This window comes from Paramormyrops kingsleyae, chromosome 17 (assembly GCF_048594095.1).
Source record: "Paramormyrops kingsleyae isolate MSU_618 chromosome 17, PKINGS_0.4, whole genome shotgun sequence".
NCBI classification, from domain to species: domain Eukaryota; kingdom Metazoa; phylum Chordata; class Actinopteri; order Osteoglossiformes; family Mormyridae; genus Paramormyrops; species Paramormyrops kingsleyae.
Window position 1 is genome coordinate 19,692,751 of NC_132813.1, and position 15,391 is coordinate 19,708,141.

The 15,391-nt window shown below is 44.9% G+C and overlaps 1 protein-coding gene across 2 annotated transcripts in view; it reads right to left on the minus strand.

Annotated features, from left to right (window-relative positions):
* Positions 1–1,143: 1,143 nt before the first annotated feature.
* LOC111851377 (uncharacterized) overlaps positions 1,144–15,391 on the minus strand; it is a 29,870-nt gene continuing 15,622 nt past the window's right edge. Inside the window, exons 8-23 of one of the 2 annotated variants that reach the window (XM_023826254.2) lie at positions 15,106–15,198; positions 14,610–14,732; positions 14,412–14,489; positions 11,982–12,063; positions 11,465–11,614; positions 11,038–11,140; positions 9,243–9,387; positions 8,879–8,961; positions 8,476–8,583; positions 7,949–8,094; positions 7,657–7,858; positions 7,414–7,559; positions 6,995–7,069; positions 6,254–6,904; positions 5,083–5,825; positions 1,144–4,978 (exon numbers count right to left, since the gene is read on the minus strand). In XM_023826254.2, coding sequence (XP_023682022.2) covers positions 3,107–4,978; positions 5,083–5,825; positions 6,254–6,904; positions 6,995–7,069; positions 7,414–7,559; positions 7,657–7,858; positions 7,949–8,094; positions 8,476–8,583; positions 8,879–8,961; positions 9,243–9,387; positions 11,038–11,140; positions 11,465–11,614; positions 11,982–12,063; positions 14,412–14,489; positions 14,610–14,732; positions 15,106–15,198 — 4,800 coding nt within the window. In that variant the 3' untranslated portion in view covers positions 1,144–3,106. Of the gene's footprint in view, positions 4,979–5,082; positions 5,826–6,253; positions 6,905–6,994; positions 7,070–7,413; positions 7,560–7,656; positions 7,859–7,948; positions 8,095–8,475; positions 8,584–8,878; positions 8,962–9,242; positions 9,388–11,037; positions 11,141–11,464; positions 11,615–11,981; positions 12,064–13,405; positions 14,390–14,411; positions 14,490–14,609; positions 14,733–15,105; positions 15,199–15,391 lie in introns of those variants that run through there. The other variant, XM_023826255.2, reaches the window with a different exon arrangement.

A 15,391-nucleotide genomic window follows, 5' to 3' on the forward strand; every position in this document is an offset into this window, starting at 1 on the left:
TAATAATGGTCAGCTTGGTAACAAATATCCCATACACAAATGTTACAAGAAGCGTCGCTTGACCTAGAAGTTAACAGCGGCTTCAGTTAAATTATTCTTTATATTATTACTATATTTCTTTTGCCAAACATCTCTCTGCCTTTATAATAATGGTCAGCTTGGTAACAAATATCCCATACACAAATGTTACAAGAAGCGTCGCTTGACCTAGAAGTTAACAGCGGCTTCAGTACTAAGCTAGATTCCCTTCCTTGAGGTTTGGATAAAGCCTTCAAATGTTACATTCGTAGCGTTCCATTTGTAATACAAGAATCAGTAGATTAATGACACGAACCACAGGGTGAAAGGTAACTGCTTAGATTCCGTGAACGACACATTGCCTTCATTCAGTTGAACCGCAGTGCCCCCTACTGGGTGATTTTTGAAGTGCAGTATTTGGCAGTTTGTTACATAGACCGAAATAAACTAAAACTAATATTGACGATTCCCAAAATAAAGGATAATGTGTCTTGATTTATATTTGGACATATTTTACCCAGAAACTAAAATCTTGGAAAACACAGATGCAATAAATCGCGCAAAAACACAAGCCTAATTTTGTTGAAATTAGAATACACTATAAGGCTTAAAGTTTTTTACATTTTTACTAACATGGAATCCAGTCCAAACCTGACATACATAGAAGTCAGATGAAGTTGAAAATCACCTTCTTAAATGTTAAAACCATCTACCAGCCAAACGTTGTGTTTTTATCGATTGCATAGGCCTACAATGCAAGATTAATTTTCACATGGTTCTTTCATAAGGTTTATTACTTGGGCTTATTGTCAGTGTGACCTTTTGATGGTTTGTACCAGTCATTCTGTAGCGCACCGGTTTCATGGATGGGGTATATAGTTTTGGTGTTTGTCGATGCTATTTTTGGTAGCCTCACTAGGGGGCAGAATGGTTGTGGGGGAAACACAAGACCCCAAACCCAGGCGTCAGCCTCACAGAGGGAGCGTACTAAAGGCGGTCCGGTGGTCCTTTGCTGTCGACGGTTTGGTCGGGTTTAATTAGGGCCGTACATGTTTGCGGGGCGCGATTCTGGCAGACAACCATTAAAGTATTCAAAGAAAAGGTCTGATATATTTAATAGCGAAATGCTTTTAAAACCAATCTGCTTTATTTGTCTGACAGTACAAAGTTTTGGGTACAACGGGTACATTGACTTAAAGTCCGAATATAACGGAGCCAGTTTTACTTTAAACTGAAATAACCGATTAAGACGGATATACCTTACATTTATTTTGTATAATTTTTAAGAACGAACGAAAGCCTGATGTGGGCTTTATACTAAGCCTCCTAAAACATCTGTACGCATCAAGGAATATATTAACATGTACAATTTTTCACAAACACAATTCAAATAATTTATCACTGTTTATTACATTCATTTTGGTTGAGTGGATAACATACATATTTTACTTTATATAAATATATACAAACGCATTTTCTCCCAAAAAACCATACGTTTTATTCTGGTGAATGCATTTATTTCAACCTCACTGGCAACCTAAACAGTACAAGTATACTTTCTGTTCTGGTAAACACTCCAGCATCTCATAAAAAATATATGACAATAAATATGTATCATACTCAGTGTTTGAATACATCCATAAACGTCTTCTTAATACCAGACTCAAGGCACAGCAGTACAGCTAATAGAGACATGATAGAGTACTGCTGGGAAGGTATTTCATATAGCATATATATCCCGGTCCCGTACTCACAGTTCGACCACAGCATACTAGTAGCACATTCACTTAACAGGTTAGCTGTACCTTACAGTACCTGTCTTTACTCTGTACAGTCTGTGTCACCTGCAGCAGAATGCAAAAGTCTAGACATGTTATTTCTGTACTAACTACTGAAAATGTTGCAGACATTAACTGCTCCAATCATTGGTCTGCTGTAGGTGGCACATTTTTACAATTGTTAGATCCGTCTGAATTTAACAGTATGGCTGGTATTACAGAAATCAGTACTGACTTAATGTGCAATGTAACTGCATATAAAATGGCATTGATCCTGATTATGTAATTCCCTGGATGGACACTGGAGCCCGTATTGATATATGTAATGGAGGAAATACTGATTTTTTTTCATACAGCTCATTTACACAATATTGTACTAACATCTTATTAAACCGATACATTATTTTGCTTTTATTAAGATCTGGATTCATGTAGAATATACAGTACAAAATATTTTAATTGCTATGTAGTGCAGATAAAATCACTTTGATTTTTAAAATGTATTAAAAACTTACAAAGCGATACATTTCACATTCTGTAGCGTACACCTGTTCACTGAGATGAAAAAATATTTGTCTTAAATATTATGAATGGAAATACAGGTGTTTGAAAGTTTCCTAATACTACAGGTCAGCCCTGGTATCTTCAGTTTGAAAGATATCCAAACACTGATTTTAAATGTTTGGCAAAAGTATATACAGCATTTGCAACATAATTAAAACTGCACCATTAAAAAATACCATATAAAAATGCACAATAGCATTATATGCTTAAAACACTTTAAAATTTAGCACACCCCTCATATCTTTAACACCACAAAGTGGCTGGCACAGAAAATCAAAAGTGCATTTTGTCAGTGTACACACATTACGTACACGTGATACAGGAAATCAACAGGGCATGATGTCACTCAGTGTACACGCTTCAAGTCACCTGATACACACAGCAAATTGGGAGGCTATTTTGTTACACAAACGTCCTTGTGATTTTCTGATATCCAGAAACAGCATTAAAGCAATCAAATACTAAATAAATGCTTACAACATGCAAATAACCAACCAGCCTTATGTAGTCATCATTTTTTAAAACCATTTAGTTACTTTAAAATTTTCCGTTTTTTTCAGCCACTCTCAGTAGTTGTTCTTTTTTTAAAATATTTTTGTTCGACCCATTTGTTTCAATTTCATAAAAAAACAACATATAAAGTAAACAGCAAACAAATAGCAGACAATCTGTCCTGCAGAGGCTGCTGATTGGCTTGTTTACACCCACACAGGTTGACTGGGATCTGCTCTGGGTTCTCAGGTGTGTCACTGGGTGTGGACCTCAGCTTCGGCTCTTGGTATGAGCAGCCTGGATGAGAGGAAGCACCCTTGCCCCAAAGCAGTGGAATACACTTTGGTGCTGAGGGGGGAGTCAAACGGAGAGGCAGGGGTTGGGTCGGCACTTTCTTGAGCAAACATGAGCTTTTTGGACTCTACATGACGGTGATTGTCTGGACTGATGTGACTGATCCATATGCTTGTCCTGCTGCTTTCCTTCTCTGGGTGGTGAGGAGAATTGCAGCCTCCCCTGGAGCGAGAGTCGTGCTTGTCAGCCGGACAAGGGGGGGACACCTCCAGCCCCAGTGTGGGGTCTGCCGCATGGCGACCAGCAGCAGTTCGGACCCTGTCAATATGTCGGTCCTGGATCGGGTTCTGAGAATAAGCCAGTCTGCTCTGGGTTTTTTGCCCACTCTTGCTGTTATTATCTTCAGTCCACCTCTTGTCCTGCACCTTGCTTTTGGCGGTGGGGGACCGTTCTTGAGTACGAGCTGAACTCCTTTGTGGTGACTGGAATTGTGGAAGGCGGTGCAGTGGAGATCCAGATGGCAGTTTTGGCGGCGAAGCCGGCCTGCCCCTCTGACTGTGCCTCTCTACCTTTTTGGTCATGGGGACATTAGGATCAGAGGGCTGACTCCTAGAGTTACTCCTTATCAATGGCAGCACGTCATCCTTTTTCTTGGGTGTCAGAGCTACGGGTTTCTCACTATCCAGTTTACCACACAGCCGCAGGACCTCCATATACTCCAGGTCATTGGGTGGCAGTGGCTTTGTGTTGTTGCACTGTAAGGTAACATGGGCTTTAGACTTCATCCAGGCACTATTCTGCATTTTAATGCTGCTACGCTCCTTGGGGTCCCAGGTCACATGGACAGCTGGCCCTCTTGATTCCAGCACTGGAGGTATGTCCCTGCTTATGAAGCTGTGTTCTCTTCTGACAGGAAAGGTATCATGTGAAGGATAATAATCTGCGGTCATTTCTGGGGCCACATTGGGTCGATAGGGCTGGTAGTGATACTGGACTCTCCCGTTCTCAAACGACGGCTGCAGCTTTGTGATGTGGAAGGGTGACTGGCAAGATTTCTCGAAGGACGCGCATGGGTTGACTGGCAGCCAGAACTGTGGTGTCTCTGTTGGAAATTTTGCTTGCACAGCGGCCACCTTGGGGAGGATTGTAGGAGCGGCATGAAGAGAGCGGACCCGGCGGAAGGCGGGGTGTGTTGTGACTCCACTGGCAGTCCTGAGCACCGGACTGTCGTACACGGTGGAAGGGAGTTCAATCTGCTGAGGGTCTCGAAACTTTATGGACTGGTGGAAGGACCTGAGCCTGAGTTTATGGTCAGGGCTGAGGATGTAATGATTATGAAGATCAGTTGTAGAAGCATGGGAAGCATGTAAGGGGATGTTATCAGGTTGGCTCTGGCAAAACTTGGGGGAACTCTTGGTGGGAGGAGACTGCTTGTTGTAGTATAGCTTCCCAGCAGGTTGTGGAGGACATTGGGAAGGGGAAGGCAGCCTGCACAGCGGCAACATAGGCTGAGTGAAGGTCTCTCCGGCCCTGAATGGGGAAGCACTGAGGAGACAGCTGGGCTCTGCAGGGATGAATGCAGAGTTAGCACTCTTGCTTTTGGTAGACTGGGCTGAGGGAATTGGAGGTGTGGTCTCATAGCCATTCCGCAGGGAAGAGGGCTGAGCAATAGGGGGATTAGGCTTTAGGGCATTCCAGGGCTCCTGCATTGGGCGAACTCTGTCACACACTCCATGGGCTGGGGAAATTCTCACTTGATGCTCTGTCGGTGTTGCTGACTTGTCCTCAAACTCTGAGTGCGTGAGAGACAGTGGGTTTATATTCCGCTGCATCTGGAGATAAAATTACACAAAACAAGAAGAGTTTGGAGCATGTGGAGCAGATGTTTTCCAAGTAGCGGACTTACTGACAGTGTGCCTGTTTTGAGGTCACTCACCTTTAGGTTTAGCTGTTGCACTTCACCTGCCTCCTTTGTAGGCGTAAGTAAAGATGATTTGACGATTGTGACAAGTTCTTGACCTTCTGCAGGAACTTTATTCACTGCAGGTTCCCTATCAACAGGATGTTCTTGACCCATTGAAGATTCTTGTCCAACTACAGAGATGTTACTTTGTTCTACCACAGGTTCTTGGCTGACTGCAAAGACACGGATCTTCAGAGGTTCTTTTCCCATTCCAGAGACATGGCTGGTTGCCGGCTCTTGGCTTGTTGCTGGAACTTGAGTCTTTTTGGATTGCGTCCTCTCTGATATGCCATGTGTGGGCAGAACACGGGCTAGTGGTCGTTGTGTAAAATGAGGCAAGACAGTGCTGGCATTTGTACCTCTGGATCTGTTGATTATTGACTGTGAGCGCAGATTCACTGTCACAGACAGCCCTCCTCCAGGGTTGGTGGCTGAGGGAAAGGAGTAGGAGGCTTCTGTAGGAACTATGTTTCTGTTAGCCACCTCAGCAGGCCTCTGGGGTTGTAAGGTTGGTGGAAATGACCAATCCCGGGTGTCAAGCGGTGCATGTTGTCGGGGTGGAGGCATGGTCATAGGGGTATCGGTCGGCCGATTCTGAGATTGGACCAAAGCTGAAGCTTGCATGTGGGCTGCACCCTTTGGAAGGGGTGGGGGAGGGAGGAGGGTTACTGGGCCAACAAGAGCAGGGCCTTGTGGGAGGTCCAGAGCTATATCTCCTGGGGAGGGACAAAACAATGGCATGAGGGCAAGGACACTGAGGACAGGGACTGGAAAGGTAGGCTGAGCAGAGGCCAAAAGGGAGAGGACTGCCTGGTGCCCGGTCACACTGTTCCAGCTCAATTTTCTAAACTCACCTGACCCATCCCAAGTTGACTATAGCCCTTCTAAAAGATATTTTACTATGCATCACATTGTAGAGCAAAATGAAGTCTTCCTTGTAACACATCACATTTTTTAGATTACTTTAAGGCCAAAGCCTTCCAGATATAAGTCCATTTCCCCACATCACTTCCATGATTGATACTAATGAACAGGAAAGTTAACTTTTTAGTCGGAAATCCAGGCCCAACCAGACTGAGTAAGAGACGATCCAGCTGAGGTTACCGGGCTTGCTGCCTGGCACCGGCGTTGCTAAACCACTGACCTGGTCGATTCTGCCAGCAGGGGGGCGGATAGTTCTGGTTGCAGGTGACTGGTGGATTCTGGGAGGGGGTGGGGACTCTGTCCTCACTATGCTGGCTCTCCTCACTCGAATGCAGAACGCCAGGGCTCAAGGCCCCCCGGGCCGAGGTCAAGGCAGGACAAGTAATCTGCCCGCTCTGGCTCTCAGAGGCCTGATCAATTTGGGATCGGGCCTTGGGCTCCGAGGCACCCTGAAGGGAAGACCCAAGGGTTTGCCGGATCCCTTCACGGGGAGAATCCGATGACTGTTGGGTAAGGGGCAGATTCGAGTCTGGGCTGCAGTCCTGGGACAGTAGGGGGCTAGCATGTCCTGGGGGAGAGGACGAGAATGGTTCAGAGCTGCTGGTACTGCCCATGCTTCTTGAGGGGCGTGGACTGAGTGTGCTAAACTGGAAGGACATGGGGTCAAAGTCCAGGGAGCCCACACTCATGTCGGGGAGGGTGAGGTCGACATCATCAGTGAAGCAGGGGGAAGAGATGAGGACAGGCACCGTTATGGGGCCCTTACTGGCGTCATTCTGGCCCTGGGTAGTGCTGTTGTAGGTGCTGAATAAGGCGGAGGGGGCGTCGCTGCTGGAGCGGGGCCTCCGGGATCGAAACTCCCCTGAAGTTCCTGGGACAAAAACTCCGGGTAAAACTGAGAGCCCATGAGGCACGGAACACCCCCCCGCCCACACACACACACACACAGCATCACCGTTACCTTCTGTGCCCTGGAGTGAGGTCAGCGACTCCTCACTTCTGGCAGATCGCAAAGAGCCCCTGTCCGCTCTGCCCCCTACAGGCCAAAGAGGAGTAAACAAGTTGGCATTTCCTATTCCTGTTCTTCTAACGCTCATATGTAATAGGATTAACTTCATAATAAGTTTATAAAGGGATGTGCTGGTCCATGCTATGATAGGTGCTGGTTAAAGCCCCAGGAAAGGGCTTTGTTTTTGTACCCTTGAGAAAGGCACTTAGCCTGAATTGTAGATGTATGAAATAATAATAGAATAGTTTAATTTTGTCATAGCTCTAATAGTAGGGAGTATACGGTAACTGACATGAGTCTATTTACTGCTGTGTGCAGCTGTGTGAATATGGATAAGCATGCATACGCTGGCTGGGCAGCCATACTCTCACCACTATGTGTCAGTCCCTTTGTCTGGGCAGGCATGCTGGGATTGCGGCGCGGCTTCCGCCGTCCCGCCTGCGACGACTTCCCCAGAGAGAAGAAAGCTCGCCAGCCACCCACTGGGGACATCTTGAGCTTACTGGAGGACCTCTTCCTGTATGGATGATTGCAGAAGCAGAAGCACTGTGTTGCCTGGCAGCTGTACGTGGTCCACAGCAGCACAGGCAAGCAGCAAGGTCGCAAGGTTCTACCTCTCAGTGGGAAGCTCGATGACGGTGTGGAACCTGCCCTGCAGTGCTCCGGGGCCGTCTCCCACTTCAATGTACTGGCTGCCCTCCAGGTCAGGGGAGTTCATCTGGACCTGTGTCCGGGCCTGGGCTTCTTCCAGCGTCAGAAGCTTACTGGACGGGGACGACACCAACAAGGACTTGGGTCGGGACAAGGAGCCCTGACCTATGGGAGGACAGAGAGGCGGATTGTTTTTTTTTTTTCGGATACGAGGCACATGTACGTGTGCGCTCACGCGGCCGGACCGGCGTGCACCTGCGCCTTCACGGATGACGGAGCTCAGCTTGGAGCTGAAGAGCGAGTCCACGTGGTTCAGGATGAACTCCATCACCACGGACTGGATGCGGACCTCCATAAAGGCTGCCGTGCCACCGAAGCAGGCCGACTCGATCTGCTTGGACCTGGGCAGGGCGAGTGTGACATTATTAGTCCATTATTCCCAGCAGCCGCATGCACAGATGTCCACAAGCACATATAAACATACTGGGGGTATAAATGCAACCGCTGCTGTGTGCGTGCAGCTTCCATATTCTCCCCATGTTGTGCAGATTTTCTCTGGCTCCTCCAGTTTCCTCTCACAGCACAGAAACATGCAGCTAGATGAAATGCCACTGCTTAAATTTCCCATCATGAATTTGCTACTGTCTTTTGTAATGGATGGGCATCCCATCCAAGATATCCCCCACTGCCTGTGACAGGGTCCCCGCAATGACACTGTGCTGGGTAAGCGGCTGGAACGTGTTTCGGTGGATGTGTTACACGGAGATGCGACAGCAAAGGACCTGAGGAGGTTGGGAGCCCAGACGATGGCCAGGTTTTTGGTGTGCATGTTGGTGACACTGCTGAAGGTCGCCAAATGGGACAAGTGTTTCATGAGAAACTCGAAGGTTCTGCAAAGAAACACAGGAAGTTACTTTTAGTTGCCATAACCTGCCTGTGTTGGTCCCATACCTGCTAAACCCGCCCTCTTCTCCACTCAGCTGTGGACAGGTTCTGAAACCAGTGGTTTCAGTTACTGATCTCACACTTACCAGTCAGTCACAATGTGAGGAGTATTTACTCAGCCTCTCGGTTCTTTTCCAATTAATAGCATTAGGGGTATTACTCAAATGTATGCAAAAAAAAAAAATGCAAAACGTGTGGGCCTGCAGTTCTGTTTTTGGCCGGCAGAGGGCGAGCACTGACCTGTAATGTGGAGGAGGCAGCTGCTGAATGACATCATGGATTTTAATGAGACGCTCCTCATCTGTTGCTGCAGTCACAGCATCCTGCAGATGAGCAGGTGAGTCAGACATCGTGAGACCTGGGGCGTCTGAATCAGTCTGAATCTGTCTTCATTCTTTGCTCAGATTGTCTCCACAGTAATTACTTATATATTTCTCTATAGAAACATATTTGTTCATTTTGTATGAATTATATTTACATTTTTATGTTGTTTATGCAGTGTGAGATAATGTACAGAATATACAGAAATCCCAGCATACAGTGTGAGCTGGGGATTGGCAAAATTCCCAGAATGCAGTGCACACAGTCCATGAGTGCGGCTTACGGAGAACTTGTGATAAAGCTGGTAGGTGAGAAGTGGGTTGGGTAGTTCGCGGAAGTAGAGCTTGCACAGGGAGCCCACGCAGTGGATGTCCTGGAGGTACACATCCTTGGTCAGGTCCGGAATCTGCTCCGAGTCAAACTCATGGCTGGATTGAGAGGAGGGGCAGACACACACAAACACAGCAAGGTCACACAGACGGCTCCAAAGTTACACTTGCAACATACATTAATGGGACTTGTTTACAGCCTTTGTCAACCTTTGACACCCCACACCTTAGTTGACGGAGTGGTTTCAACTACATGTGCCAGCCTGTGCACTTCGTGATGCTGTCATTTACTCTTCCGTCCCACAGACTCCAATTCCACCCACGCTAGCATCTGAATAATGTATGTAGTTCAGTTTCACGTTACAAAATCCATACAGTCAACAGGGATATTTTCTGATAAATGCGTCGTTAGGCAATTTTGCAGTTGTGAGAACATTATATACTGTACTCACACAAACTTGTATAACCTGCTTCACACCTAGACTATATGGTACAGCCTAAATAACGATTTAAAAAGTACAGTATAGTAAATACATAACCCAGTAACATAGCTGTTTATTATCATTATCATGTATTATGTACTATACATAATTGCTATGCTTTTCTATGACTGGTAGGTCATAGTAGTATAGTAGGATTTTCTACACCAGCCTCACCACAGACACATAATGTGATGTGTTATGGCGGCTACGACGTCATTAGGCGATATGAATTTTTGAGCTCCATTATAATCTATGTATATCTATGACTGGCTCGCTGAGAAACAAACGCTAAATGCTATTTTCGCTTTTCTCCTCATTAAAGCAAGAATCCCCTTCAGATTTCTTTATCTTAGAGAATAGTGAACGGCCCCGTGAACATGTGGTGATGTTGGTCTCTCGTAAAAGTGCAGTGGCTACCTGTACAGGGTTCCCATGGGCGTAATTTCCAGGGGGGTTAGGGGGGGTCATGACCCCCCCAAAAATCAGATCCAGCCAATATAAACCCCCCAATAATCATGTTTCCCCCGTAATGGGTGGAGACCTCGACCCCCCCAATGTTCCAGCCAAAATTACGCCCTTGAGGGTTCCCTTCCCTGCTACTAAATGAGCAACTACAGCTCTTCAGTACAGAAATGTATTTATTCCAAACAAGTTTCAAAATACAAAAACAAATCACTCCTATATCACTGTTGCAAGGGTCAAATAAAGCAGCTACGGCATAGAAGCGTTTCGCTCCACTATGTCCACTAAGACATTCTTTTTGTTTCTCAGCTCATGACATCTGTTTTGACAGGAATGTTTAGGACCAAAAAAATAACTACATCTAAAACTTATCTGGCAAAAGCCTGGCAACCTTCAAAGGTGAATGGGAAAGAGCCTCAAGGTATTAAGGTATTAACCTTCAATAAAATAAAACAAATATTGCAAGATACTATTGTATCCTCTGAGCCGCCAGTTAGTCTTTATACTATAGGACATTTTTTTTTTTGCTTTTGCTATTGTTCAGTTTAGCTATTAAAATACCACATGCATTATGGCAATGAAAGAAATATTGCATTGTCACTTTAAAATGAACACTAACAGGTTAATGTGTCAGCTTTTGACTGCCCTAACTTTAATGCACAATAAACGTATATTGATATAAATGGCACTGTCTTTTTTGAAAATATATCGACATATCACGAAAAGTCGCTATGCTGCTCAGCCCTGTTCTCAGTGGTGCTAGCTTGGCATTAGCTTGGCGAGAGGTCAAGTCTGCAAGTCTCACCGCAGTTTCTGGATGTTGGAGGCAATTCCAGATAGTCGGTACATTCCATCGACCACGCCATGCTTCTCTATGAACTCCGTGCAGCTCTTCAGTACCTGGGGTACTGAAAGAGGGAAAATCCCGCAGGGTCTAGATCAGGGTTATTCAAATCACGGTCCTCGAGGTCCGAGCACTGCTGGTTTTCCAGCCTTCCATTACCTGTCAGTCAGGTGTGAAGCCTCTGACCAATCAGAATCAGTAATTATTAAACTAAGTACCTGGGAGAACTGAAAACAAGGCCTGGATTTTGAATGGAGGTCCAGATTTGAAGAACCCTGGTCTAGAATTTGGGTAAATGTATAAAACGTGAAGCCGGTTCTCCGGGTGTCGGCTTGTCTTTACCGTGGTTACCGTGGTCGTCTTAATCACGGTGAATGCGCACACGTACCATCCTGGCCCGAATTGAGCAGGTGCTCCCCCAGGTCGCAGCCAAACACCCTTTCCCGAAGGATTCCCCGCTGCTTCAGTTTCTGCTTGCTGGGTCGCGACTTCATGAAGCTGCGCAGGAATGTGATGATCTTCCCGTGCTTCTTACACACTGGTGGATGCCCACAGGGGTGGTAGTCAGCAAGAGACATGCGATCAACGCAGGGCATCGCTAGGTCGCCATTACTACAGGATACCTCAGTCATCCTACTGCTTTTCACTTAGGCTCACAGACACACCAAAAGCAATGAGAACGATAGTTAGTACAGCTAAATTATGTCAGATGCCCTGAACTAAAAACTGTGGCAGACCGGAATAGCTCAGATCAGATTTTAGCAAATCTGAGGATCAGTTTAAAACTGCAAATTTTCCTTGAAATAAATATTTGAGAGGCCATAAGCCTTTGTGACACACTTTGTGAGGAGCAAGGCACACTGCTACGAGCAGAAGCTGTTTATGAGCCAGCAAGGTGGAAGTACCTGGTTTTGGCACAGAATTGGTGACGGACTGAGGGAGTTTGTCGTTGATCAGTTCCACACACTCGCTGGGAAAAAATCCCACCTGCACACAATAGGGGAGACCATAGTAAGTAGAGGCACGATTACATAATGCCTATTTAGCATTGTAGCCCTTGGGTGGTCCAACAAAGAACTTCGCAAGAAAGCTCCCAGGCAATGATATCACAATGGAAGGCTAGCAGAAGAATGATAATGATTCAGACACTACCAGAATGCATAAGTCATGAGTGCTATTTTATGGCACAGGCTTCACCGTGGAGCTATTTTATGATGTGGGTCCGACAGTGCAGCTGCTTTGTAGAATGAACCCCACAGTGAAGCCACTTTATGAAATGGGTCCCACGGAGGAGCTGCTTTATATGATGAGTCCCATGGCGGAGATGCTTTATATCGTAAGTCCCACGACGGAGTTGCTTTATTTCATGAGTCCCACGGCAGATATACTTTATAACATGAGTCCCACGGCAGAGCTACTTTATGACATGTCTGCCTATTAAGGTGTCATGCCTTTGAGTAAAGGAGGACCCAAGCAGCTGAAGGTCTACTCAGTACTATATGGTACTAGACCGGATACTTTAAATTTTCTTTTAGCAATCATCACTTCATATCTTCAATAAACGAATGCCAGACCTCAGGAAGTCGGGAAGGGTACACATTGAAAATGCTAGGTGATATTTGGTGATATTTATACACGAAGGTGATCATGTATTGTTAAGCCTAGTTAATGAATTATTAGAAATACTCCTCCTTAAGGGTGAAAGGGCCTCAACGGTAGGAATCATTCTGAGATATGAGGTATGACAGTAAAAGACAGTATGCAGATCACAGGAGGCTATGGGTCAGCTTTCTGTAGCCTCAAACAATGCCGTCAAAATCGCAGTATAGTTTCACACAGGTTTCAAAACCACAAAAAAACAAAGGCTCCCTATTCAGGAAGATAAGCATATGCTCAGCGTGTAAACAACATTAATCCATTTTAATGTCTGCAAATGTGAACAGCATTAAACCTGTTTAGCATATGCAAATATTACTAACAATAACCCTGTTTAACATATGCAAGCTGTATTTTACTGTTACTTATTTAAAGTTACATGATTTAAAATAATTTGGGATTAAGTTATTGCAAGCAAAACAAAACAAAACCAAAGCTTACTTAAAACGTCACAACCGAAAACTAAATGTGCATTTTATATATTTCTTTTAATATACTGTAGCAGCTCTATGATCTCAGAAGCTAAAATATAAATATATTAGAAATCATAATGTTTGCAGTGAACCCACAAATGGAAGAACCACATGGAGTCTAAACCCAGACACTCACTCCATGGAGAACCCAGAGGCAGAAAAATCTAGAAAGACCAAACAGCGGCTATTATTGTCCTTACCCTGCCTGTCATAGTTCTTTTAATTTGATCCTTCACAGGCAACAACAGATGGATACATCAGTCCAGTGTTAGGCGATGAGATCTTATGCTCTGTGGAAGCCATGAGTCCAGGCTGGTGTGGCTCTCTCACGGCAATGCTACATGTGCTCCTACCTCTGACCCTTTCTACCTGTGCTGTGCCAGTCCAGGCTGTTGAGGAAAACAGTGCCGCCTAGTGGCCACAGAATAACGGAACACAGTGTACCTTTAATCTGACAAAGCACCTAGTAATGATGCATCAGTCTCAGAGAAATGGGGTGATAACCAATAGAAAGCTCTCTTACATTCACAGAGAAGTGGGATGATAACCAATAAAAAGCTATCTTACATTCACAGAGAAATGGGGTGATAACCAATAAAAAGCTATCTTACATTCACAGAGAAATGGGGTGATAACCAATAAAAAGCTATCTTACATTCACAAAGAAATTCCAAGATAAAACCAATACGAGCACTGACAGATAAAAGAAATGTAAATCAGTCTGGTCTGGACAGGCAAAGGAATTATCTGATGGTTTAATTAGGTGGGAATGGCAGAATTATTATTTTCTGGATTTATGGGGGACAGATAGGAATAAGTACAATACCATATAAAACATAAAATCATTTTGGTAAGCAGAACAGGCCCCAAACTGTTATGAATATGGGGGAGAACATGATAGAACACAGCAAATTTTACTTACTAACAAGTGTCGGGGGGTATAAATCAACACAATTAACCTGGGATATAAACAAAACAAACTCTTTTACATTCACGAAGAAATGGAATGATACCAACAGGACCAATAAGAAGTCCTGTTACATTCATAAATAAATAGGATGATAACAGGGCCAATAAGAAGTCCTGTTACTTTCACACAGAAATGGAATGATAACAGAGCCAACAGGAAGTCCTGTAACATTCTCACTGAAATGAAATGAAAACAGGATCAATAATAATCCACAGGTTACATGCATTTTGTTTCACCTGAAAGCCGTGCTTTCCTCTCCACCAAGTAGTGTCTTCCTTTGGGGGCATGTCAATTACAGACACCATGTCGCCTACCTGAAAAAGAGATTTTGTCAGCTCTCTCCAGTTCATTTTACACAGTTCTGTACTATATTTTACACTAAGCATACAAGCAAACCCCAGTTTGATATTTTTCACCTGAGCCTAGCCAATCACCTCAAAGGACAGCTCATCGGCCGCCTGGGCGCTGTATCGCTTGATGACGTGCACAGCAGCAATAGCAGGAACGTTAATGGAGGACTCATCATGCACCAGAAGATGGTTCCCTTTGTTATCAATCTGGGAACAAAATTACATTAACCTTGATGGCTGGTAGGACGCATAACAAAATACTGTCCCCCTAGTGGATAACAGGAGGTATTTTATGATGTTTTTTGCTCATTTGGCTGTAGAAAAAGATTGGATGCAGTCTACTTGGTGCCCATTGGGCAGTCTGTGGCGCCTAACTGTTTGTTCATTGGCTGGGAACCACAGTTGACCCACACAGCTGAAGCAGTTCAATAAATAAATTGTTAGCAAAATGGTTGCCCGTATTATGTCACCTTAAAATATCATTGTGACAGAGTAGTACAATTTAAGTATGAGAGAAAGTCAGAATCAACAGATATATGTGGAGAAAAATAAGACAGGAAAATATGGAGGGTGTGTGTACCTCCATCCACGTCAGTGCGGGTCCACAGTTAATTTTGTTGTCAGCAATCGCCGACAGCCGTGAAAGATAGGCCGTCAACATCTGGAAAACTGCCTGGAAGGCAAAAGCACCAAGACAGGCAGAGAAACACAAAGCTCATCATAAGCCAAAAAACGGGCATCGGAGTAAACAGAGGGATGATGAACTACGTGGGAACTAGGGGCCCTTTCCAGCATGACAAAGCATCAGTGTACAACGAGGCAGATGGGAAATCTCAGTTCGGAAAACCCAGTGCTCCTGAGCCCGT